The following is a 22,844-nucleotide window of genomic DNA, read 5'->3' on the forward strand; positions in this document are numbered from 1 at the left end:
CAAATTGTATACAATAAGCAACAATGTGTCACCTATTTTCAACCAGTGTACATAATTATCCGTGCTAGGGCTGCAGCCATGCATCCAAGGGGCTACGGACTTAAGTCACACAGCACACCATAGTACACGCTATGTTTAAATCCTCATGTGTCATGCAATGCACTCACCTTCTGCAAATGTGCCTGCCACCCCTCATGACAGAAAGACATTGCTACTGTAGCTCGCATGCCATAACGCAGGCTGCCTACAATGACCACGCAAGATATTTGCCTGTTTAGCTATGTGCGCATTGGCGGAGCATGCACGGAATGGCGCTGGCAGACCTCCGTCTTCTTGTATAATGATACATGTCACATGAAGCTCGTCTCACTCCTGCACCCTTTCCATCCCTTCTTTCCACCACCAGATGCCGTACACTGTTTTTCAGATCCTTTTGCCGCATAGTCCTCCGATACAACATACTGTCGTCATGGAACACTTTTCACGCATCCCGTCACCGCACACTGCAGTTCAATCAAAGTTTTGTCTGCGCTGTGAACAGGGAAATGGGACGCCGGAGCGGAGCCAGATATGACTAATCTTAGTACGCACACTGCTACGTACAAGAGGCCCAGCCATGCACACAATGGCTTACAGCCTTGCCACACACACCGCAACACTATCCTCCGATACACCATGCCAGTGTTTCTCAAAACCTTTGACACACAGCACCCTTCCATCCCTTCCCATTCCACCGGCTGAGTCCACTGTTTGCGGACAGTACGGCGTACCGCAGGCCAATGACACTTCAGTCTGCGTAACGAACAGGGAAATGAGTCCTAGTTATGGTCAAGTTGCTAAACTCATAGGAAGAGCACTTTTTCAGCAGCTTATAACTTGGCTCCCCCTGGACAAATCCTCACCAAACTTTGCAAAAAAAGTATATGGGCGGCTCTGAATTTCTTCCGCCAAGTTAGGCGAGGTTTCGTACGGGGGGTAAAGTTATAGGGGGGGTCCATAGACTGAATGGGCAAAAACTTTGTGCACAGCTACAGCCCGACCGGCTGGACGGATTTGCACCAAATGTGCGGCAGGAGCGGGGGCTTGGGTCAGAAAGCGTGCTTTTCTGTGTCCGGTGGAAATCAGATCAGTACTTTCGTTGCAAAGGACTGGAATGTACGTCCCAAAAAATTTGTGATATCTGGATTCGCTCATTTCCCTGTTCGCTCCGCGGACCGACGTCTCAATGACATGTGGTACGCCGTGCTGTCGGCGAACAGTGGACGCAGCCAGTGATTGGCTGGAGGGAAGCGTTTTGTGCGTCAAAGGTTTTGGGAAATGCCGCCATGGTGTATCTGGGAATAGTGCAGTGGCGGAAGGGGTTGCTAAACATGGTTTGCAGGCTTGGGTGGGTGAAAGAGGGCGAAGCAGAGAAATTGCCCATGTGTTGTGCTGTAGCCTAGGGCTGCCAGTGGTTATGTTGACTTTGCGCGTTTGCATTGTTTTATGGCAGTGAGTTTGTGGCGAAATGTTTCCATGCTTGGCTGCCTTATGTTGTGTTGTTCCTGCAAAGTCCCTACTGGCTTGTGTGCATGGTTAGGGGCCTTGCACCTAACAGTGCGGGCAGTGGTTGGAAGTAGGTGTGAGGAAGTTGTCATGTGTGGGTCCGTTAGTGTACGCACTATTGCCTTCTAGTGGATGTGCAAGGACTAGGCGTTTGGGTACATCGGCTCACACCCTTGCTTCAAGGAAGGCCATTACGACATTGAGACATTGTAACGCTCACCTGATTCTCGCAGAGGCGCCGGTCTTGACTGGGCGACTACCGTATCTTCAAAGGTGATGTGTAGCACCCGGTTGGCTCTTTGGGCTGGACCTCTGTGCACTGTATGCCTGACGTGTAGAGTAAGATGTCTGCAGATAGAAAATAAGGGGTTAATGAACTGGGGTTATTGGGGTGTCCCTATCTCTTTCCTCTTCTCCTCTCCTGTAGACCCCCAAAGGTTAACGCTCTCACCTTAGGTAAGTGAATGCCGAGCTCTCCATCTGCCTCGGGGCAGGGTGCTGTAACCAGTTTCTTCACTGGATAGGTAGTGCAGGCCTCTTGACTTCAGAGGACTGCTGTCCGTCGTTTACTGCACGAACGGTAAGTTTCGAGTCATTCAAGTGTCTGTAAAGTCTTTAGTAATGATGTCTCTTGTTTTGCAGGGTTCCGGCGATGGCGGATGACGGGCTGAAGTGAGTCGAAGATGGAGCCCGTGTGATGAATAGAAGCGCCTGGAAGCACGTAAGTAAGCGCTTGTTGCCTGCTTCACGATGCGCTCTAACTGTCTTTTTATTTTGCAGGTACGAGTTCGGAGCGGCTGCAGGGTGCCGGAATACCCACTGGATTAGATGTGGAAAGGAGTAATGGCACGTGAGTATTAAAGTTCCCCAATGTCTTAAACGCACCTTGTTTTTGTCTTTCAGATGCAGGATGCAGCGCCGAAGGCCTCCGGAGCGTGCGAAGAGTTGGTAAGCTTTTGTCTTTCAGATGCCGGAATGCAGTGTTCTTCCTTGTCTTTATAGGTGTTGCTGAAGACTGGATTCAGGATGGTAAGCCTTTGCCTTTCAGATGCCGGAATGCTAACCTGTTCTTTCTTGTCTTTATAGGTGTGCTGAAGACTGGATTCAGGATGGTAAGCCTTTTTCCTTAGGCCCAGGACCGGATGCAGAAGACACGATGAGCGTTCTGCTGCAGAGGTTGCAGAATAACGCAAAGCAAGATTCATCCACCGGGTGTGGTTTAAATAGCCTCCTGTAGTGCTTCGGTGTCTCCTTCCACAGCCATGCCTAGGTAAGAAAAGAGTTCCTGCTTTCCAGAAGAGTTCCAGTGTTCTGAATCTAGGGAGTGGCTCCAGCCCCACCCAACAGGAAAAGTAGTTCCAAACAGAAGGGGATAAGAGGCTCAACTGGCAGGCAAGTAAGCATCATGGTCTGCTGCAGGTAAGTCCACCCAAGCATTATGAGCCCGGCGCTTCCAGCGCTGGGACTGGGCATATTTATGAGCCTGGTGCCACTGGCGCCAGGACTGGGTCCAAAAGGTCCCAATTGGGACTGGTTGGCACTCGGAACCTGGGTTATGGATCTGCTTCCAAGGGAGTTGGGAATCCTGACCTTTTGGAAGCAGAGATCATGACAGACATGGAAGGATTTTTTACCAGCACACTTTTGCCATATGGACCATTCATTAGGTGTGAGAATGTTGTTTGGGTCCGTCAGTGTACCCATACATACCTGTAGGCAGGAAAACTCTGTGGCCACATTTTCCCATACATGGCTCTATTGTCTTGCAGTGGGTGTGTACTAGGACTAGGCTCTTGGAGGCATGGGCGGAGGCCATAGGATGCCGCGTGTACCCAATAGGCTAGGGCTTGACCACAGCCCTGCTTCAGGGAGGACAGTAAGACATTGGCACATGGCAGGATTTTTTACCATCACAGTTTTGCGATATGGACCTTTTACGCAGTTACTCACTTATACTTCATTTGGGGGTAGTTGCACAGGCAGCTATTATTTTTTGGTGAGTGCAGGTAGACTCCATTGGGGATGGGGAGTGCATTGGAGGCAATTGAGGGTATTTGCTGTCGATATATTATGCTGTGTTGTGCCTGCAAAGGCATACTGGCTTGTCCATGGCTAGGCCACCTAACAGTGTGGCCACTGTTTGGAAGTAGGTTGGATAATGTAGCCTTGTTTGAGTCTGTTAGTGTAGCCATACGTACCGGTAGTCAGGAAAGCTACGTGGCCACATGGTAGCATGCACGCCTCTATTGCCTTCTAGTGGGTGTGTTGAAGGAGTAGGCTCTTGGGTGCATGGGCGGAGGCCCTAGGCATCTGCATGGACCCAGAACCCAGGGCTTGGCCACAGCCTTGTTTCAGGGAGGCCAGGCAGACATTGGCACATGGAAGGAATTTTATACCATCACAGTTTTGCGATATGGACTTTTTATGCAGGTGCTCGCATACACTTCATTGGCAGGCAGCTGTAGAGTTGACTATCTTTTTTGGTGAGTGTTGGCAGACTCCATCGGGGGTGGGGAGTGCATTGCAGACAATATGAGGATATTTCCAGCCGGTGCGCTATGTTGTGTTGTGCCTCCAAAAACCCTATTGGCTTGTGTGCATGGCGTGGGCCCTTGGACCTAACCGGCTGGCCAGTGCTTGGAAGCAGGTTACAGAATGTTGCCTTCTTTGGGTCCGTTCTTATACTGATATGTAACTCCAGCGTACACTCTTGGAAATATGTATGTCTCCTGTGAGTGCTCACTATTAAAGAATGGTTGTGGAGGACAATTTGCAATTGGTGCACAAGTAGAGGTAGTGTGAAGTGCCTGCACTTCCATATGGTGTCCGTTATTGGCCTTGTTGCCATTCAGGGGCTGAGATGCCACCATTTGTTTCGTATGGTGTGCCTCTCATAATACCCTGTTCTTTGAGAGTAAAGGAAGATATTGCGACATGACACAAGTTAATAAGCATTACACATGTAAAGTATGGATAATGTATATATCAGCCCACATACATTTTCAGCCGATAACATTATGTGTGCATCGCTTCCATTACCTATACGTATGTGCGGCATACACCATTCCAGCAGTCACTGGCGTCACTGGCGTCACTTGTGGACAGTCGTTCCTTGCGGTGTGCACTCCAGGTATTTAGTTTATGTGCATGCCAAGCGTAGCACACTCTGTCATGGAAGCAACTAGCTCCGGAAAGGAACAACATAAACAAAAGCAGATATGCGCACCGAGAGTATACTGTTCCAGAACATTCCCATAGTTTAGTAACACCACAGTGAATTGTTGGAAGTGCTTTATTTTGCTGCAGAATGTTAACAACAATGTATAAGTTGGCTACATTCACCCCTCTTTTATTTTGCAAACAAAATTCAGTGACCAATGCCGTTTGTGCACTTCTGTACTTCTGTTCTCATCTAGCAAAGTGGGGAAATGGTGCTTGGTGGGCCGTGTGGAACAACACATTTTCTTTGAAAGGTAGACAAGGTAGCAGCTGGTGCCTCTGGGATGCCTTGCAGCATAAAGATTTGCAGGTTGGTTTGTATTGCCGGAACTGCAAATGGACATACCGGCCCATATCGTCAGCCCAGATAAGAACAACGGAAAAGAAATTGCTTAAGGTAATCTTCCAGTGCTTGGTCCACCAATCGTCTATTGGAATGTGGAAGGCGTGGCACGCGCAGTAAGGTGCAATATATCTGAGAAGAAAGAAGAATAAGAGTAGATGTAAGTAGCCGGTATTAGTGGCAGCGTACAGGGCAAGACTTTGGGGGAAGGATGTTGTGATAGCTGGCTGCCTCATGGACCATGTACTGTGTGTTAATGAGTAGTGTCCTATGTTACCCCACTGTCTTGCTCTCTGTTTTGTAGGTGATACTGTGATTGTATGGCTCCACACAAGCAAAATGTCTTGGAAACGTTGCCACCAGACGCTCTTTTGATGTTTCCTTTCTACAAAACATACAGTGGTAGAGTGTTGTTCGACCCACGGCACAATGTGTCTGTCTTTCTGCAAAGAAAGTAAAAAAACAAAAACTCTCATGGGGGTCACCTCGACTTACTGGAGAATGGAGGAGCTGCTTTGCTAAGAAGTGCGTGAATGAAATTTGAGCGGTCGATGTTTGTCTGCCGGTTGACCGCTGAGTGGATAACAGACACTGCCCTACTATGGATCAAATCCTTCCTAACGAACAGAACAGAAACAATATGGATGAAACCTTGTAAATCCAAATCCAGAGTCTCCACGTGCGGAGTACCACAAGGATCGTCCTTCTCCCCGCTTCTATTCAACATCTACATGTACCTATTAATCAAACTCATCAAAAAACACGGCCTCGCATGCTACAACTACGCCGACGATACTCAAATAATCTTCAACATACAAGACATCCGAGAAGAAAACACCACACTAGAGAATTGCCTTTGTGACATATTCAACTGGATGAACCTCAACCATCTCAAAATCAACCCAGGCAAAACATAGATGATGATTGTTTCAAAAAAGGGAGGAGACATCAACTACATCCCCTGGCCAAGAGAGCTCGGCACCACACCAGAACCATAATCAACTGTAAAATACCTAGGGGTCCTGATGGATAACAACCTCACTCTGGAGCCACAAGTAAACTCGGTAATCAAGAAATGTTTCTTCCTCCTGCAAGCAGCAAAAAGGATCCTACCGTTCCTGTCATTCGCCAACAAGACACTTACCATCATCGCTCTGATCATGTCCAGAGTAGACTATGCCAATAGCCTATACCTGGGCATGCCCGAACGACTTCTAAAAAAAACTGCAACGCATACAAAATGCAGCAGCCAGACTCCTCCTCAAGCTACCCAGAAGAGAACACATCACCACCCACGCTAAAAATACTACACTGGCTACCACTAAAACAACGAATAAAGTTCAAGGCCATGTGCATCACGCACAGACCAATACACAAACAAGGCGCAGAATTCCTAAGCGACAAACTACGCCTACACCAACCAACAAGAACACTAAGATCAAGCACCGACATACGCCTGGAACCAAAACCTTACAACAGAAAAAAACTCGGAGGATCGTCTTTCTCTCACCAGGCACCCAAAACCTGGAATGACCTACCTAAGAATATACGGAATACAACAAACCACCTAGCATTCAGGAAACTCCTCAAATCATGGCTCTTCAAAGCGTAACCACAACGGAGACGCACTAGAATGCCCAGACATTAAAACGATGACAAAAATAACTCCAACCTCGACCACTCTCAAACTGGACAAACACTCAAACGAAAGAACCAACCATTCGACAGAGCATAAGACATCATGGAAAATAGCCACAAAGGAAGGCTGCAGAAACTGACCACATACCTAGACCCAGACGAAATCCCCAAGTGACTCTCCCACTCGTACGTACCGGACGAACATATCCAGACCGGCAGACGCATCCAGATAGACGTTGGCCTGCGTCACATCTGTATAGGAGCGATTGAAGGATAACATGCCCGCACCCAAAAAAACGTGAATGCTAACATATGCCACACCTAGAATTGCGAACACCGGCCTGCGTGGCGCTCAGATGGAGTTGTGAATGTTAGCATGCCCACACCTGGACGGGCCTCTGGACACTGGCCTGCGCCGCATCTGGATGGGGGTGTGAGGGTTGGCATGACCACACCTGGATGGAGGCCTAAACATTGGCCTGCACCGCGTCTAGATGGGAATGTGAGGGTCAACAGGTGTCACACTCAGACAGAACTATGAATGGTAGCATGGTAAAGGTCAGGTAACCCACTAACCAATATAAGCTCAAACTTTGCATACTGATCTCACTCAAAAAAACTCACACAACCATCTCTCGCACAACAAGCCGCACGCACTTCACAACACTGCAACAACACATAAGCCGGAACAAAAGTACACGCGGACTGACTCTGATCCGATACCCGCACCAAAGCGCCGCACCCGGTGTATACTGAGTTGAAGCTGCCAACAGAACACCACTCCTCTCACTATCCTACTCCCTTCTTCACCTTACCAACCCATCCCACCTTTATCGTTTACAGATCTGCCTGAGCGCCTGGGGACCAATTCCGTTGGTGACGGTGCGCGGTACAAATACCTTTAACATTTACACTGAGGGTACGTAGACTTAGTAATTGTGTCAAATTACTGATGGAGATGGTTCTCCTGACGAGAACCATCTCCGGTTCTTGAAGCACCTCAAAACCTTCCACTTTGCCTCTGCTTTCTCTCCCCCCTCTCCCCAGCTAAAATCACTGAAACTGCACTGAATCTGCAATCGGGCCACTCACCGATCTCGTTCCTTGGCCCAGCCTCTCTACCATGCACTGCCTCCCTGGCTACCCCTGCACTGCGGGACTGTCTCTGTATCCCTACAGCCCCTCCTCCCAGCACTTGTCTGCACTTACCTTGCACTTGCCACCAGCTGGCCCTTATTTATCTTGAATTCTACTAACCCTGTACTGCACTTTCCTTATTATTATTTATCTTGTATTCTACTAACCCTGTATTGCACTTAGCACTTTCCCCTCTCCCTTTCCCCTTGCACTTTTCCCTTCCCCTCTACCCTTGCACTTGCGCAATTTGAAATACACCTGGCCTAGTAGGATCGTTGTCTGTCTCCCCTTCACCCCCCCCTCCTCGTCATGCCTTGAAACACTTGTGTATAGGCGTGTTACAAATGCCATATCATATCATATCAAAGGGCATAGAAAGGGCAAAATGCGGAATGTAGCACTGCATGCACGAGTGAGCAGAAGTTGTGGTGTTTTAGTGCACAACTTGCGTTCCCTTTTCGTCTTGCCCTTTATGTCTGCATTTGCAGGGGGTGGAGAAGAATGGTAGCAAAAGGAAGTATAATCACAGTTGCAATTTACGGGGAATGGTGGACACATGGCACTTAAAGGCGCGTCCTTACTGCTGTCACAAAGCTCTGTACAATGTATAGAGAAAGTGTGTGGTAGAGTACATTTATAAATATGCATACAGAAGAGCAGTTTAATACTTTTTGTTCATAATACACATGTGATGTAAAGTTGTACTTACATGACTTCATCAAATTCCATTCTTCTATTGGGTGGGCAAGAAATGGCAGTGTACGGCGTATGGGATCGTTGCCGACTACCTTTGGGGGCACATGCAGTGTAAGTTATGTATCCTTTTTTGCTATACTTCCATACAATGTCTGACCTTGTAGCTAAAAATGCTTTCCCTTCCAGGCTGTTTTACAATGAGCGTGTGTCCTGTTCAAGGAGAGGTATGTTAGGTTTCGCTTTCCGGAGATGATGCTGGGGAAAAAAAATGAATCAACCGGCAGCGTGTTCTGATTGCAGCATGCATTTACGAATGTTTGCAGTGTCATTACGGTGATGGTAGTACGACGTACAAGTAGAGATGATGGTGCCGTACACATGGTGCCGTGAATGCACAAATGGCAACATACATTAAATGTACTTTTACAGTGCCTAAGGACCAGTTATATGTGCAGTGTGTTACGAGGCAACGGTGGACGATGGCAGACTGTGTGTTCGCTGCCTCAGAATACGTGGGTGAGTGGGTGGCCCATCGTACGCAGTTTGGTGTCGTGCAGCATGAACCTGTTTAGGGCTGCCGTTCAGCAAAGAAAAGGAGTTGGTGTGTACGGTCGTCAAACAGTGTAAGGGGGTTATAGTGTTCAAATGGTGTTTCCTTTACACAATAAGAAAAGGAAACAGAAGTTTGAAAACTTAAGCAGTAACGCGGTGGTTGCAATATGGCTGCCGAGCTATGACCCATGCGCTGCACTGAAATATGTGTTGGATACCTTTTTTTGAAATGGTGCACATAACAATGAAAAGGACCTAATGGCCTTCACGGTGCCAGTGTAAAGCAAGGAGGCAAATGTTGCAGCAGTTACAACAGATGTATGGATGCATTCATCAAGTTGTATGGTTGTGACTGTGCAGATTGTCCGGTAGGTTATTGTTGTGTTTTGCATTCAGTGTATCCACTTAATATAGGCTTAGGTGACCAGTGTACGTAGGAAACAGGTTATGCATTGTGTGGAAGAAATGGCAGCCAATGTCAACTGCAGTGGCTAAGGTGTAGGTGGGTGTGTTATGTGTGGGGTTAGTGGTACATGGATAGATGTTTGTATGCATAGTTGTACAGTGCAGCAGCAATTATGGGCAGGGTGTAGAATGTTTTGAATGCATGGCTGGAGGCCCTACACTGTACAGGGTATAGTGAAGCGTGTAGGCGGTGGGGCAGGCTGATTAGTGTAATATATGTGTGTATTGCAAATGGTGGCATTGCCATGTGTATTGGAGATATAGGCGTAATACCGGTTAACACTAAACTAACACAGGTTAGAAGTGTCAACTCTATCTAGGCCTGGGTTGGGTAGACGATATTTATAGAGAAGATAGAGTTCAGGGTAACAGGGAGCACTGAACATAGTGACCAATCGTGGTACACTTACATAAAAAAATCAACAGTATTTTAATAAAGTATGAGCAATGATTAAAACTGAATTAAATCGTTAGACATATATTAGCACTAAGGCTTAATGACACAAAAACATTTCTAAAAACAATTCATAGGACAACATCAAAACCAATGAATTTGTGTTACAAAAAACTATTTTAGGTGTATTTATGCATTACATTCATTGTATACATTTATCAACTCATTGACAATCGGACGATCTTTGTGGTCAAGCTTCCCTCCCTCCTTTTCAGCAAGTATTCTTTCAATTAAATCGTCGGCAGTTATTTTGGCATCTTTGAGGGCTTTCCCTTCTCCTTTCCTTTTCCTGTTTCTCCCCCATTTCTTGGTAATTGTAGTCTTTCATAACTTTTGTTACCAAACTATCTGGGTGTATTTATCCCACAGGGCTGCCCGATCCTTCTCCGTGCTAAGGCACTGATAAACTTCATATAACCTCGGGGGCCCCTGGCACTTAGCCTCATTTCTCAATCACTGATGAACAAGGTCACTATGTATTTTCATTACCTGCCGAAATTCCTTCTTTTGGCAGGTATATAACTTCAGCACGACCCCTGCCTCTGGGTCGTTCAACAAATCATGTGCGATGTTTTCTAAATTTGTGAATTTAGCCTGTGAAAAGGCAGGATGTCTATTCAAATTCCCTCCTTCCACCTATTCTGTACTGTTTAGGTACATAGTGCCAGACTGGGGAGTATACGGGGTGGGAATGTAGAGGGAGGTGCAGAGGGGATAGTAAGCCCAGTTTTAGATTGGGACATATCCGGTATTGTCAGTTGCAAAATATGCTCTGTTAATCTGATTGCATCTTGGTCAGTCTTGCTGTCAGGACTGGCGGTTTCCTTTCCTGTTTTCGGTAGGAGGAGATACATACCTTTACTGTATTTTATAAGAGCAGTTTTGTCTTCCATGTCTATTTTCTTTTTGAATTCCTGATTATCTAACTCGTATGCTTTCTGTTCTATAGAGCGTTTTTGTTTCTTCCTATCCTTTTTTTCTTTTCCATCTTTTTATGTTTGATGGTTTCTATTCGCGATTGGCAGAACGGCATCATGCTGAGCGGGGCGGCCCTTTTTCCTTAACAATACCAATTCTAAATACTCAATGGTTTTTAAACAAAAAGTTCCTGCCTGTGGCCATTGGTACTGCACAGATTTGTTTGTATATTCTTCCCAATTTTTACAGAATTGTATTGCTCCCAGCCCATGACTAGTTAACATCTGATAACACAGGGTGCCTTCAGCAGGCGCACACATAGGTTTCTCATTACTATTTCTATCACACAAATTACCCATTTTCAATAATGTATCTTTACCAAGAACAATCAATACGTACCATAAAACTGATACCAATGTGGCTCACCATCCACCAATACAATATCTGCAGATACAATCAACTCACCACATCATTGGAGACTTCTGTCCTCTGTCAGGTTCCTTGGCCTCCGGCAGGGCAGCCTCCTATCCCCCCATCCTAAGCCCGTCTATCAATGAGTGTAGCCCACCCAGGGATGCCAATTAGTAAATGGCTATCATTATAATGGCATAGGTCTCCAGTAAGTAAGTTCAACAATTATTTATTTAGTCAAAACAAGAGCTTTCGCGAAAGGGATGACTTCACCACAACGCTAGGAGTGTGGTGTCCTAGTGAGCTGCTGAGGTTAAAAATTCAGGGCTTTTTATAGCAAATGCTTAACATAAGGTTTTATGGCTTGTCAAAAACAGGATGCACATACTTACAATTTTCCTGCCAGAATACATTGACTGCTTTCTCAGCAAATGGTACAAAGGCAGGCTTTACATAAATTCCAGGAAGGACGCACAAATGTTAAACATGGACTGTTTGCATACATTCCAAAGGAAGCGCGCAGATGGCGAACAAAGACAGCATATATTTTTTGCAGGATGATGCACAGATGTTGGACAAAGATTCCCCTTTCACATGCATTCCAGGAAAGAGCAAATGTCAAACAAAAACAGTTAATGCATACATTGCGGGAAAGAGCGCAGATGTCGTATAATTATTTTTCATACATACATTGGGAGAAGGGGCAGGAAAGCCAAAAGACTTATTTTCGCACATGCTACAGGAAGAGACCTGAAGCCCGCACATTGTGGGAAGAAATGCAGAGAGGCCTGCCAGAGGCTGTTATGTTGTCATTGCAGGAAAGGCGAGCAGAGGCCGCACATACATCAATCTATGGCTAATGTTTGCTCAAGGCAAACTCATGGGAGGCAGCTGCAGAGCTTGCGTGCGAACACAGGCTGGCTGTGCCGTCAGTTTCAGGGCAAACTGAATTTATAATGTGAACAGTCTTTCAGTCTTGTTGAGGCAAACTTGGAGAAATGAATTTTATATTGACAAGTTTTATCGAAAGCAGTTTTAAAAACCTATATTGAGTTGGGCCATGACTTCATTGAGTATGATGCCATGGGCTAGCATCATAATTCAATCTCTCTTCTCTCCCTCTTTACAATGTTTCTCTTGGATATGAGGGCATCATTTTGAATCTTTCATTACCAAAAGTTTCCTTCTGGGGAGTATTCAATCGTCTGACATTTAAATAGGCCACCTTTCAACCTGACAAACCTCACTTGACTCGTCCATAACCTTCCAATTGGGGCTGGGCGATATGGACCAAAAGTCCTATCTTGATTTTTTTTTGGCCTAAATGGTGATGTATGATGTACATCGCAATTTTGTTTGTTGGTTAAATGCTCAGTTGTACGCCACCAACTACATAGGAGAGGTCACAAACCCCTTCATTTATAAGACATTGATAAAAAATAAGGTGCAAATACAGGGCTCCTCTTCCTGTTTGAGAATACACGAAGCTGTGTAAATACAAAATTGTATGTATATGTCTGTGTATATGTAATATAATCAGCCGTGTAGTTGTGGTTAAGTTGCTCAACTCATAGGAAGAGAACATTTTGGGAGGATTATAACTTTGCTCCCCCTGGATGTATCCTTGCCAAACTTTGGTTAAAAAGTATATGGCCCACTCTGAATTATTTTGGTAAGTATGGTGAGGTTTCGTGTAGGGGGGGCAAGGTTATATGGGGGTCCCAAAAATGTATTTTATTTCAATAGACGCAATGGAAAAATGTTTTTCTCACGCCTATAGCCTAAACCGCTGGATGGATTTTTGCCAAATTTGCGGCAGGAACAGTGGCTTGGTCCCAAAAGTGTGCTTTTGTAGATTTGGTGTAAATCTACAAAAGTTTACTTTAAAATGGGCTAAAAGCAGATTAAAACAAATTAGTGATATGTGGGGTCGGTCCGCGGACCCATGTCCCTGTTTGGTCCGCGGACGGGCATCCGATTGACCTAGAGGGCGAGGTGATGTCTGCGGACATCAGACATGCCCACTGATTGGATGGTGAAAAGAGTGAAGTGCATCATATTTTTGGAAACGCCTGCCATGTTGGATTCGCGGTCAGTCTTCAGTGGCGGCGGACATCACCGTAAATAAATATTAAAAAACACAACATTGCACTTGTCAAACCTATCAAACAATCTCTGGGGGGGTAAGGGATGATGATGATGAGGATGGGATGGGATATGGCCATAAGAAGCCAAAAAAACAGGTGTTTTTCATCCACAAACAGTCTGGATGTTTTGGTGCAGTCCTGTGATGTTCGCAAACACTTCAGGTGTTCAGGGACATCTATGCCTATTTCTGCTTTACAGGGTTGGTGAAAAGTAGTTTTTGGATGGCTTATAACTTTGGCGCCACTCAATGAAACTGCATTTTGGAATTCTATTCTACACATCATTCTGAATGGTTTTGCAAAGTTTGGTGGGATTCTGATAAGAGGGGGCAAAATTAGAGACGGGTCCCAAAATACTTCACATTTGTGATGTCATCTTTGTCCTGGGTGTTAGTCGTAGCAATGCACGGTGATGGCGCGAGTTATGGTTGCTTAGCTTTCCACAACTGGTGAATTTGTGAGGGTTTTTCGGTTTTACTTGTAGCCATAATGTCCCTTTCACGTTTTTTCATTGAATTTCATAGGTTTTTACTAGTGCAACTTAACCATAATGTCCCTTTTAACAAAGTTTTTTCAGAGATTTTTTGCAGTAAAGTGAACGTTAGTATTGCACCAGAGTGAAACATTTATAATCTAGATCTAAATTACCATAAGCACTTTTTCTGCATCTTTCAGCCCATTCACGTAGAACTTAAATCCGGAAGCCCAACTGATCCTGGGCTTTTTCCTGCTGAACCACCCCCTTCACCGCTGCACCGTTTCAACCACTGGGATCTGCAAATTCCTCCATCGGGTTTTAACATTTTTTTTTTAATTTTTCTTTTTTTATTACTTGGTTTAATTGTATAAAACAATTTTTACAAGACACATTTCCTGGTAAAAGAAACAAAGTTCCCAGTTCCCCATTGAAGTCTCTTTATACAAGTCCTTTCAAGTGTCTCCATCAGGAAAGAACTAAAAGGTGAGTGAGTTTTTTTGATGACCCATCTCCATCAAGTGAATAAGCCCATACCTCGAAAAAAGCCCACCACCGCGATGACCCACAACGTCTTTTCCCCACTCATCAACCGACACCACCATTCATCTTCATAGAAGTGCAGGTTTCTGAACACGTGCCCTAGGTGTATTGAGCGGGGGGCTGACACCCCAGAGCAGTACAGCAGTAGATGTTTAATAGTTTCCATCTCCTCTGGAAGTTGACAGAATCTGCATGATTTTTCTTCAGACTGATTTTTTTCTTGACCGGACTTCTCACGCATGTAAGATGTTAGGCGAGTTTTCAATTCTCCCGACATTTCTTCTCTGGACATTTTAACAGGTAAGGTTTTGGGGAGTTTACTTAAGTCCAGATAGGAGGCAAGTCTTGTGTCAATTTTGTGGCCGAAGCTTTTTCCAGCGTGTCAATCGAGTCTCTCCAGGATGCCTTGTTTTACCTTTACTGGATTGTAGATCCGTTCCTCACTGGAGCTGCCCACCCAGTGTAGCAGAGTTTGGACCCTTAACGAGCAGGCGTGAAGCATTTTACAAGATCCTGATAAGATTTCCTGGTGGATTTCTTTCAGGATCAATGAAGGTGAAGGTAGCTGAGTTTTACGGTAGAGCATGGTTTCGTTACGTGCCACTATGGATCCCAGTGATTGTAGTGAAAACTCTCTCCTGATCAGGACAATGGGGTGGGACTGCGGGAGATTGAGAACCTTTCTCCAATAGAGTCCTTCTACTCTTGGCCAGAAATCTGCTGGTAAATTGGGTAAAGCTTCCGCCCCATAAGTCCGACTAGGAACGAACTTCGTTTTGTAAAATATCAGTACTGGTGAAGGTGAGATGCGCCCAAATTTATTTACCACTGCTCGGGATTGACAGATTAAGAGACGGGCTTTTGTCATTATATTTTCCTGCATTGGCACTTCTTTGTTGCTCTTATTTAGAATGATGCCGAGGTATTTAAAGTTGTTTACAATTTCTATTTGTTTATTGTCTACTGACCAAGAAAACTTCTCCACATTCCTGGGGTTCTTTCCAAATGTCATTATTTTCGTTTTTTCAAGGTTCATCAGGAGATGATTTTCTTTGAGGTAGGCATCTAAGTTGTTTATCTGCCTCTGTAGGCCTATTGGGGTGAGGTCCATGAGGATAATATTGTCTGCATATAGCAGCCTTGATATTTTACTTGTTCCCAATGTCGGAGGGAATGAGCGAACTCTATCCTCATAGTCCTTATAATCCGCCGTATAGGCATTATACAATGCGGGGGCCAACAGGCAGCCTTGTTTAATCCCTCTCCCTGTCTTGATCCATGAAGAAAGTTGACCTAAATTATTCAGGCGTACGCACATCGAAGTGTCTGAATAGAGGGCCTTTATTGGGTCCATGATCTCTGCGGGGCAAGCATGATGGTGTAGTTTGGCCCACAGTAGGGTTCTATCTACTCGGTCAAAGGCCTGGACCAAATGGATGAACACCATGTAGATTTTTGGCCGGCCCTCTAAGACTTTTGCTTTTAGTGTGCTCACTGCCAGAATGTTTACTATCGTCCCGACATTTTTCACAAAGCCCCCCTATAGAGGATCAAACGAGGCTGAGGTGTATAACCAGGTCTGCAGACTGTCCAGAACCAACGCTCCAAAGAGTTTTCCTATTGAATCCAGCAACGCTATAGGGCGGTAGTGCGAAGGATTATCTTTTGAGCCCTTTTTAAAAATCATCACCATGATCGCCTTCTTCCAGGAAAGTGGAATCTCAGATGACTCAATACAATTTGTAAACACCTCTTTAATAAAGGCAGACCAAGGTTCCACATTTTTCTTCAGGTCGAAATTAGTGATGCTGTCGGGGGCGGCCGCCCTGGAACCATTAAGTTTTATTTTCCATTGGATCGTCTCAGGATCTGTCGGGATCGACCAGGTACTCCTAGATCTAACTAACTGAGAATTACTTGCATTCTCTGGGACACCATAGAGATCTTCAAAATGCGATTCCCATCTTTCTTCGCCAATGGAATTTTGCAGTGCTTGGTTCATCACCTTTGCGTCCCCCTTAATTAGGGACCAAAAGTCTTGTGCATTCTTTTCACAAATAGTATGTTGCATTATCTCCAGTATCTTCTTGGAGGCGCAGAAATGTAGATGACCTCAGCCAGGATTTATAATTGCTGGCTGCTAAAGCCGCCTCTTCCTTTTTTAGTGTAGAGTTGGAATTTGCTACTGCCCATTTTAGTTTCCTCACCCATCATCTTTGTTCTACCAATTGTTCATTAAATGTGTGATCAGGCGGTTTCATTTGCACCACCTTCTTTCCTTTCCTGGGTCTGAAAACTGAAAGCACTGCTGCATAATCAGCCAAGGTTATGATTCCAATAGGTTCCTTACTTTTTTCTTCCACATACAGCCGAGTAAGTTGAACAATTGCTGTTTTTGGCAGCCTTAGCCTTATGCCGCTCTGATTAACTTCCAGGTTAGGAGTCGTATAGCAAGCCTCGATCCTTGGTGAAGCCCAGGTGAATGTTAAGATATTGTGATCGCTATACTTAGTCCTGGTCAGAGTTAATAAACTGGGTGAAACCTGGATGTAATCAATAGTAGCTGTTTGATTTTTGTTCTCTCCCATGTAGGGATCTATTCCTCTTTGGAACCTGGTCGTTGGAAAAGGTTATGTATTTCTCTTGATTTTATTAGATCAGTCCATTGGCGAGCTCTCCCCAAGGGAGAGTGCAGCCTGTGAGTTAGGTCCGTATTCAGGTCTCCCACAATGATGATATGGCTTGATTCACTCTGTCATAAAAGTCCTCAATTATGGTCTCCATTTGAGTGATGAAATAATTGTCGGTCACCCGTGTAGGGTTCCAATATGTATTAACCAGCAAGATCTCAGCCTGGGAGTTGTTTCCCGTACAGTTTGAAGTCGTAGCCCATGCGATGGTAATTGCAAGGACGAATTCCGTTGCTTTGAGTACTTTTATCAAGTTAAGGCCACTTCCTGATCTAATGGCAGTGATAAGGCCTGATCTTGGTCTCCCCTTATTTTCTTTATGGGCCGGTGAATGTACCAGTTGGTAGCCATCTAAGACAGATTTTTCCACCAGCCACATTTCTTGTAAGCACAGCACATCGAAGCTTGAGAGGTTTACGTCTGACTTAACAGTCAAGTACATAAAGCCCCTGGTGTTCCAAGAACCAAGCTTTAAGAAAGCAGCTGGTGAGGCCGATGCAGACTTGTCATCAATCAGGAAATCTGTAATCATTCTTTGTGGTGGCTATTTCCTTCTTACTTGAGACATGAAGGCTTCTGACCTGTCCCCTTTCTGGACATCAAGATATTTTGTCCTTCTATCTTCTAGTTGTTTCCTGCAGGACATGTGTTTCTCACGCGATTGTTCCACTAGTTGGAAAATCCTGCGGGTAGATGGAGCAGCAAGATTTTCAGCGTCAGTTACACTCCTTTCTTCCCTAGTTTTCCTATAGGATTCTTGCCATGTGCTGCTTTTATGTTGAAGTACAGACTCCTGGTTGCCAGTGCCAGCTGGAGCTCTATCTTCCTCGAGTGTTTCACGCCTCGATCTTCTAGGGTAATCAGGGGTCTGGCGTTCATAGTCTTGCCCCTTATACGTGAATGTATTCTGGCTCTGAGGGGTTGTCTCCTGCTGTAGTTTTGCTGTGATATTGGCAGCTGCGACGTAGGACAGGTCAAATCCCAGATTAGACAGTTTTTTCCTCGCCCTCATCTGTTGTTGAGTGTGATTCGGGTCTATATGGAGGCAGGAACTGTCCTTTCTTCCATTGGGGTTTGGCTCTAAGATATTGATATCTTTCGTGATGTTAAATTTGCGAAAGACTCGTCGTATTGAACAATTTTGCTAATGTACTGCGATTCAGTGTGCAGTTGTCGGGCTCTTCTTGAACCCTTTGAGGTTTGAAGGTTCTAGTAGAGCTTTCTTTTCTCTTATATGGAGATGAATAATTCTGCAGCTTTCCTCCAGCAAAAGTTTATTCCCCCTCAGGTCATGGACTCTGGATTTATAGTGAGCTTTTTGTTTGCCTAGAAAGTCCCTGCAATCCTTTGTCTTCTCGTGTTGGTCACTCTTTTGGTTCAAGGTCGTGTCTCTAGTTCCTTGGTGAGAATCGATGTTGGCCCTGTTGGATTTGTCTTTATTATTTCATCAAGGGTCTTGCAGATCATCCGTTGCTTTACGAACGTCTGTCTCCTTTCTATACCTCTGTCCCCCTTTGGGGCTAGTTCTTCTCTGACTTGTTTTCCTCTTGTTGTGGGTCACTGGCGTAGTAGGTGGAGAATCTAGAAGCAAAGCTTTTGTTTTAGGTTCTTCCAAAGCTCTATTTTCATGAGTTTCCTTTTTTTTCTTTTTTGCTGGCTAGTGATCGGAAGGTCCAATTCCAATTCTTCCACGGTGTATATTCTCAAGTTCATTAAATCTATTGAGCTACTGGAGACCTCACTCGACCTCTCCAAGCTAGGAAGATCTTCTGTGCACTTGCCAGTCGGCTTCAGTTTGAAAACTATTCTGTTTTGCACTGGTGAGGAGTCTTTTGCAGATTCTCAGGGCACTACTGTATTGTCTTGATTTAAGGGAGCTATAGTTTCGGTTGCCCTTGGCGCTAAATTTCTCTGGACCTTCTTTCTTCTTTGTACTAGTTGAGAGGATCCTTTGTGCTGGAAAATTTGGAAAGTCGATGGAGTCCTAATTGCTGTGAAATTGATTGTTTTTGAAGCTGGTTGTATTGACCCGTCCTCCAGGAGGTTAAAGGCTACCGAGCCATTTTTCTTACAAGTGAAAGACTTTGACTGTGGTACAATAATACTATCCCTAGCTTGTGATGGCGGCAGTGTGGTAAAGTTGGCAGGTGGAAGAACCACTCGCAAGGATTTGGGGATTGGTCCCCTGCAAGTGAAGAGTTCCTAAAGTTGTCTGTTGTGTAGTCTGCCTTCATTTGATGTTGATCCGATGTGTGAGTTCTTTGGGAGAATAACAGGGTCACTTTTGGGACCAGTGAACCAGGGGGCCGGACCCCTGGTAGCTAGAGGGGGTCTTATGTCTCCTGGGAGATCCTGTCCCTCGTGGCAGCATGACCTTGAAGCAGACACAAAGCCTTCCAAATAGTTGAGTTTGGTGTGCATGAAAGCAGTCAAGGTATTTTGATCTTCAAGCGTGTCATTAATTGCTTAATACAGCTTCCCAAAAGGGAATACAGATTCCCAAAAGGGACCAAGGCAATCGTAACTGTAGACAGAATGGTCATAGGATCCAGTTTTTTGACGGGTGTTTCCGGCATCGGCCTGGAAGTAAATTTGCTTAGGTGTCTCGGTAACGGGGGAGATCTCGCACTTTGGTCAGGCCCTGTACATTTGTCTTTAGAGTTGCCAACCCCAGCATTTGTCATTCCACAGGGGGAGTTGGCGACTCGTGGATGACGAGGATGGAGCAAGTTAGGTGGAAAAAGTGCTCCGTTCTCCATAGTGGATTGAGGCAAAGGAGGCCCACTGGACTGAGTGTCCTATTCCGCTTCTCAAAGAGATTCCGAGAAGGATCCTGGGCGCACTCTTCTAAATTGATATATTTGTCCCCACAATGGGCCTCGGGGATTAACCCAACCTCTAGGGGGCTTCCTTTGTCAAGAGGGCCAGTTTGTGCATCGGCCCCTAGTCCCTCAACGTCCTCACACCCTAGTTGAGGTTTTCTGGGGTGCCCTATTACAGGCCCTGGTGACACTTATGTGGGCCTTCTTGTTGATGTTCCCCACAACTGTCGAGGTTCTTTACAGGTAAGATAAAATGAGAAAGGTGTGTGGCGGTGTCTTCCACTATAGCTAGCAATTCAGCATCAGAAAAGTCCTGCTGACATTCGCCTTCACGACGCCTTTTTGTTCTCAAAGAACTCCTTGAAAGTGTTCATAGAAATTAAGGCGTTTGGATACTGCAGTTTTTTTCCCACCCACTGCCCCTCTTTTGTACGGTGCCTTTGGTCGGGCTAACCTTTTGGAGAGCATTTTCTGACTGCTCCCCAATATTTTTGGTTTGTGAGAAGGATCCAAGGTGCCTTTTTCAGCAAGTACACCGGGAAGGTGAGGGGCAATGGTGAGGGTATCAATAGGGATATTTTGAATCGCTGGGGGGTTTCGGCTCTGAATCAAAAGGTCAACATGTTGTTGTCTTAATAGACTTGCAGTCCTACTGTCACCCCGAGGCGAGATTGTGCCCTCAACAGGCACGCCACCCTCCTTTTGATCTTGACAACTCCATCCGTGGGGAGGCAAGACGTGGGGAGGAGGCAAAGGAAGAAGAGGGAAGTCGAACCTTGTCACCTCCAGGGGGAGTCCTCAAATCTTCCCCGGGAGTGTGTATCATTATTTCCACTTTATCACCAGTATTCGCTATACTGGAGGCTCCCCCCGCCCATTGGTCGTCCGGGGCAATATTTTCTACTACCAATACAGTCATGGACAGCTGCTCTGGGAGCTTGTTTAAATCGAGCGGGCGTGAAGGAGTCTTGTCCCGCCCGAGAGTAGTTTCAGAATGAACAACTGCGTCCATGAGGGGGACCTTTTGAAGAGGGCAGTGGATCTGCCTACCTCTCTTTGGTGTAACCGGCGATGGGGTCATGAGGGGTAGGGTTTGAATGGCCTCATTGGAATCAAGGGCCACCATGCCCGTTGTACAATTTTTCCCAGATGTCATCCCCACCAACTCAATCGGAGGAAAATGGAAAGCGCTTACTGTTTTTGATGTTAGCCTCTCAGTTCTTACAGGTGAGGCTACCAAACGGAGTTTATTTAGCATGTTAGGTGAAAGGCTCTGGAAAGCCGCCTGCTCGGATGCCTCTGGGAAAGAAGATGCGTTGCTGGAGAGGCCCGCATGACGCATTCTGGCACTTCGTAGATTTCTTGGTTCATGCTTGTTCACTGGAGGTATCCTTTTTGAAGACGCCACCGGCTCTGCCATGTTGAAATGAAGCTTGGAACAGCCGCCGGCTCAGTTCACTCTGTAGTTACTCAGTAAAGTTGAAGGTGAAGGTGAAAAGAAGTTGGTGCCTAATCAGCTACCGTCACTCTGTCATGCGGCAGCGCAGACTGCTGACTGCCTTTGTCAGTCCCTTCGTAGTCCGCTTCGCGGAGGGCAGTGAATTAGTAGCTGAGAGGCTCTCAGTGCACACGCCTCTCTGCACACGCCTCAAGGAAAGGAAGGAAACCCTGGGCTCTCAGGTAGCGCTCACTGCAAACACTGCTGACTTCCCTTGTCAGTCCCTTCGCGGTCCGCTTCGCGGAGGGCAGTAAATTAGTAGCTGAGAGGCTCTCGGTGCACACGCCTCTCTGCACACGCCTCAAGGAAAGGAAGGAAACCCTGCGCTCTCAGGTAGCGCTCACTGCAAACACTGCTGACTGCCCTTGTCCCTTCGCGGTCCGCTTTGCGGAGGGCAGTGAATTAGTAGTTGAGAGGCTGTCAGTGCACACGCCTCCCTGCACACGCCTCCAGCAAAGGAAAGGAAGGAAACCCTGCGCTCTCAGGTAGCGCTCGCTGCAAACACTGCTGACTGCCCTTGTCAGTCCCTTCGCCCATCGGCACTCTATTAAACATCTTCCAGTGGCGTGTCTCAAGCCTACTCGTCACACTGGGAAGGGGTCCTGCATGCGATTTTACGCCTATTTTCTCTCCCCCAGTGAGCAGCCTGCTGTGCCATTGGAGCGTCCCTGCTGGGTGCTGTTTTCCAGCTTGGATGCTACCCATACAATGCTGCTGCTTAGTTCTTTCCAGCAGGCCTGCATGCCTATTCCGGCTAGATCAACATATCAGTGGCGCTCCCCTCCTCCAATTCCAGATCTCCCTGTTCGGCCGTCCCCACTACCTTTCTAGGGGGCAAGGAGACTCTGCTCTACAGGGGGTAGACAGAGCTCCACATGCAGACCTCCATCTTCGCCATGTTCCTTTATCCTTTTCTTTCATATGTTTTTGTCAAAATTGTACTTTGTTTTGATATTTGGCCAGGGGTCAAGCTATTAAATGTTATGTTTTTTTTCTTTATAATTTAACTTTATTATTTTTATATTGTTTTTTTTCAGATTGAAAAACCCAAGCCAATCAAATGTGGAACATTCGGTGCTTCAGCCCTACAGCACAGGTTTCTTGCTACTGGAGACTTTGAAGGAACATTAAACGTGTGGTAAGGATGGCAATATAATCAGATTCATGCTGCTCATGCACACGCAAGCATAACAGGTCCCCAATCTATTAAGTTACCTTTGAGTATATATTATCTATAACCAAAGGAATGCATTTGAGTTCTTAAATATGCTGTCTCCGATGTCATTGCGGC

The 22,844-nt window shown here is 45.8% G+C and overlaps 1 protein-coding gene across 2 annotated transcripts in view; it reads left to right on the plus strand.

Annotated features, from left to right (window-relative positions):
* Positions 1–22,844, plus strand: part of DNAAF10 (dynein axonemal assembly factor 10) — a 437,693-nt gene that overhangs the window by 59,310 nt on the left and 355,539 nt on the right. For both annotated transcript variants that reach the window (XM_069608145.1, XM_069608146.1), the window contains exon 2: positions 22,591–22,691. In XM_069608145.1, coding sequence (XP_069464246.1) covers positions 22,591–22,691 — 101 coding nt within the window. The remainder of the gene's footprint in view (positions 1–22,590; positions 22,692–22,844) is intronic.

The sequence above is a fragment of the Ambystoma mexicanum genome, chromosome 4q, assembly GCF_040938575.1.
Source record: "Ambystoma mexicanum isolate Mex_15411 chromosome 4q, UKY_AmexF1_1, whole genome shotgun sequence".
Lineage (NCBI taxonomy): Eukaryota > Metazoa > Chordata > Amphibia > Caudata > Ambystomatidae > Ambystoma > Ambystoma mexicanum.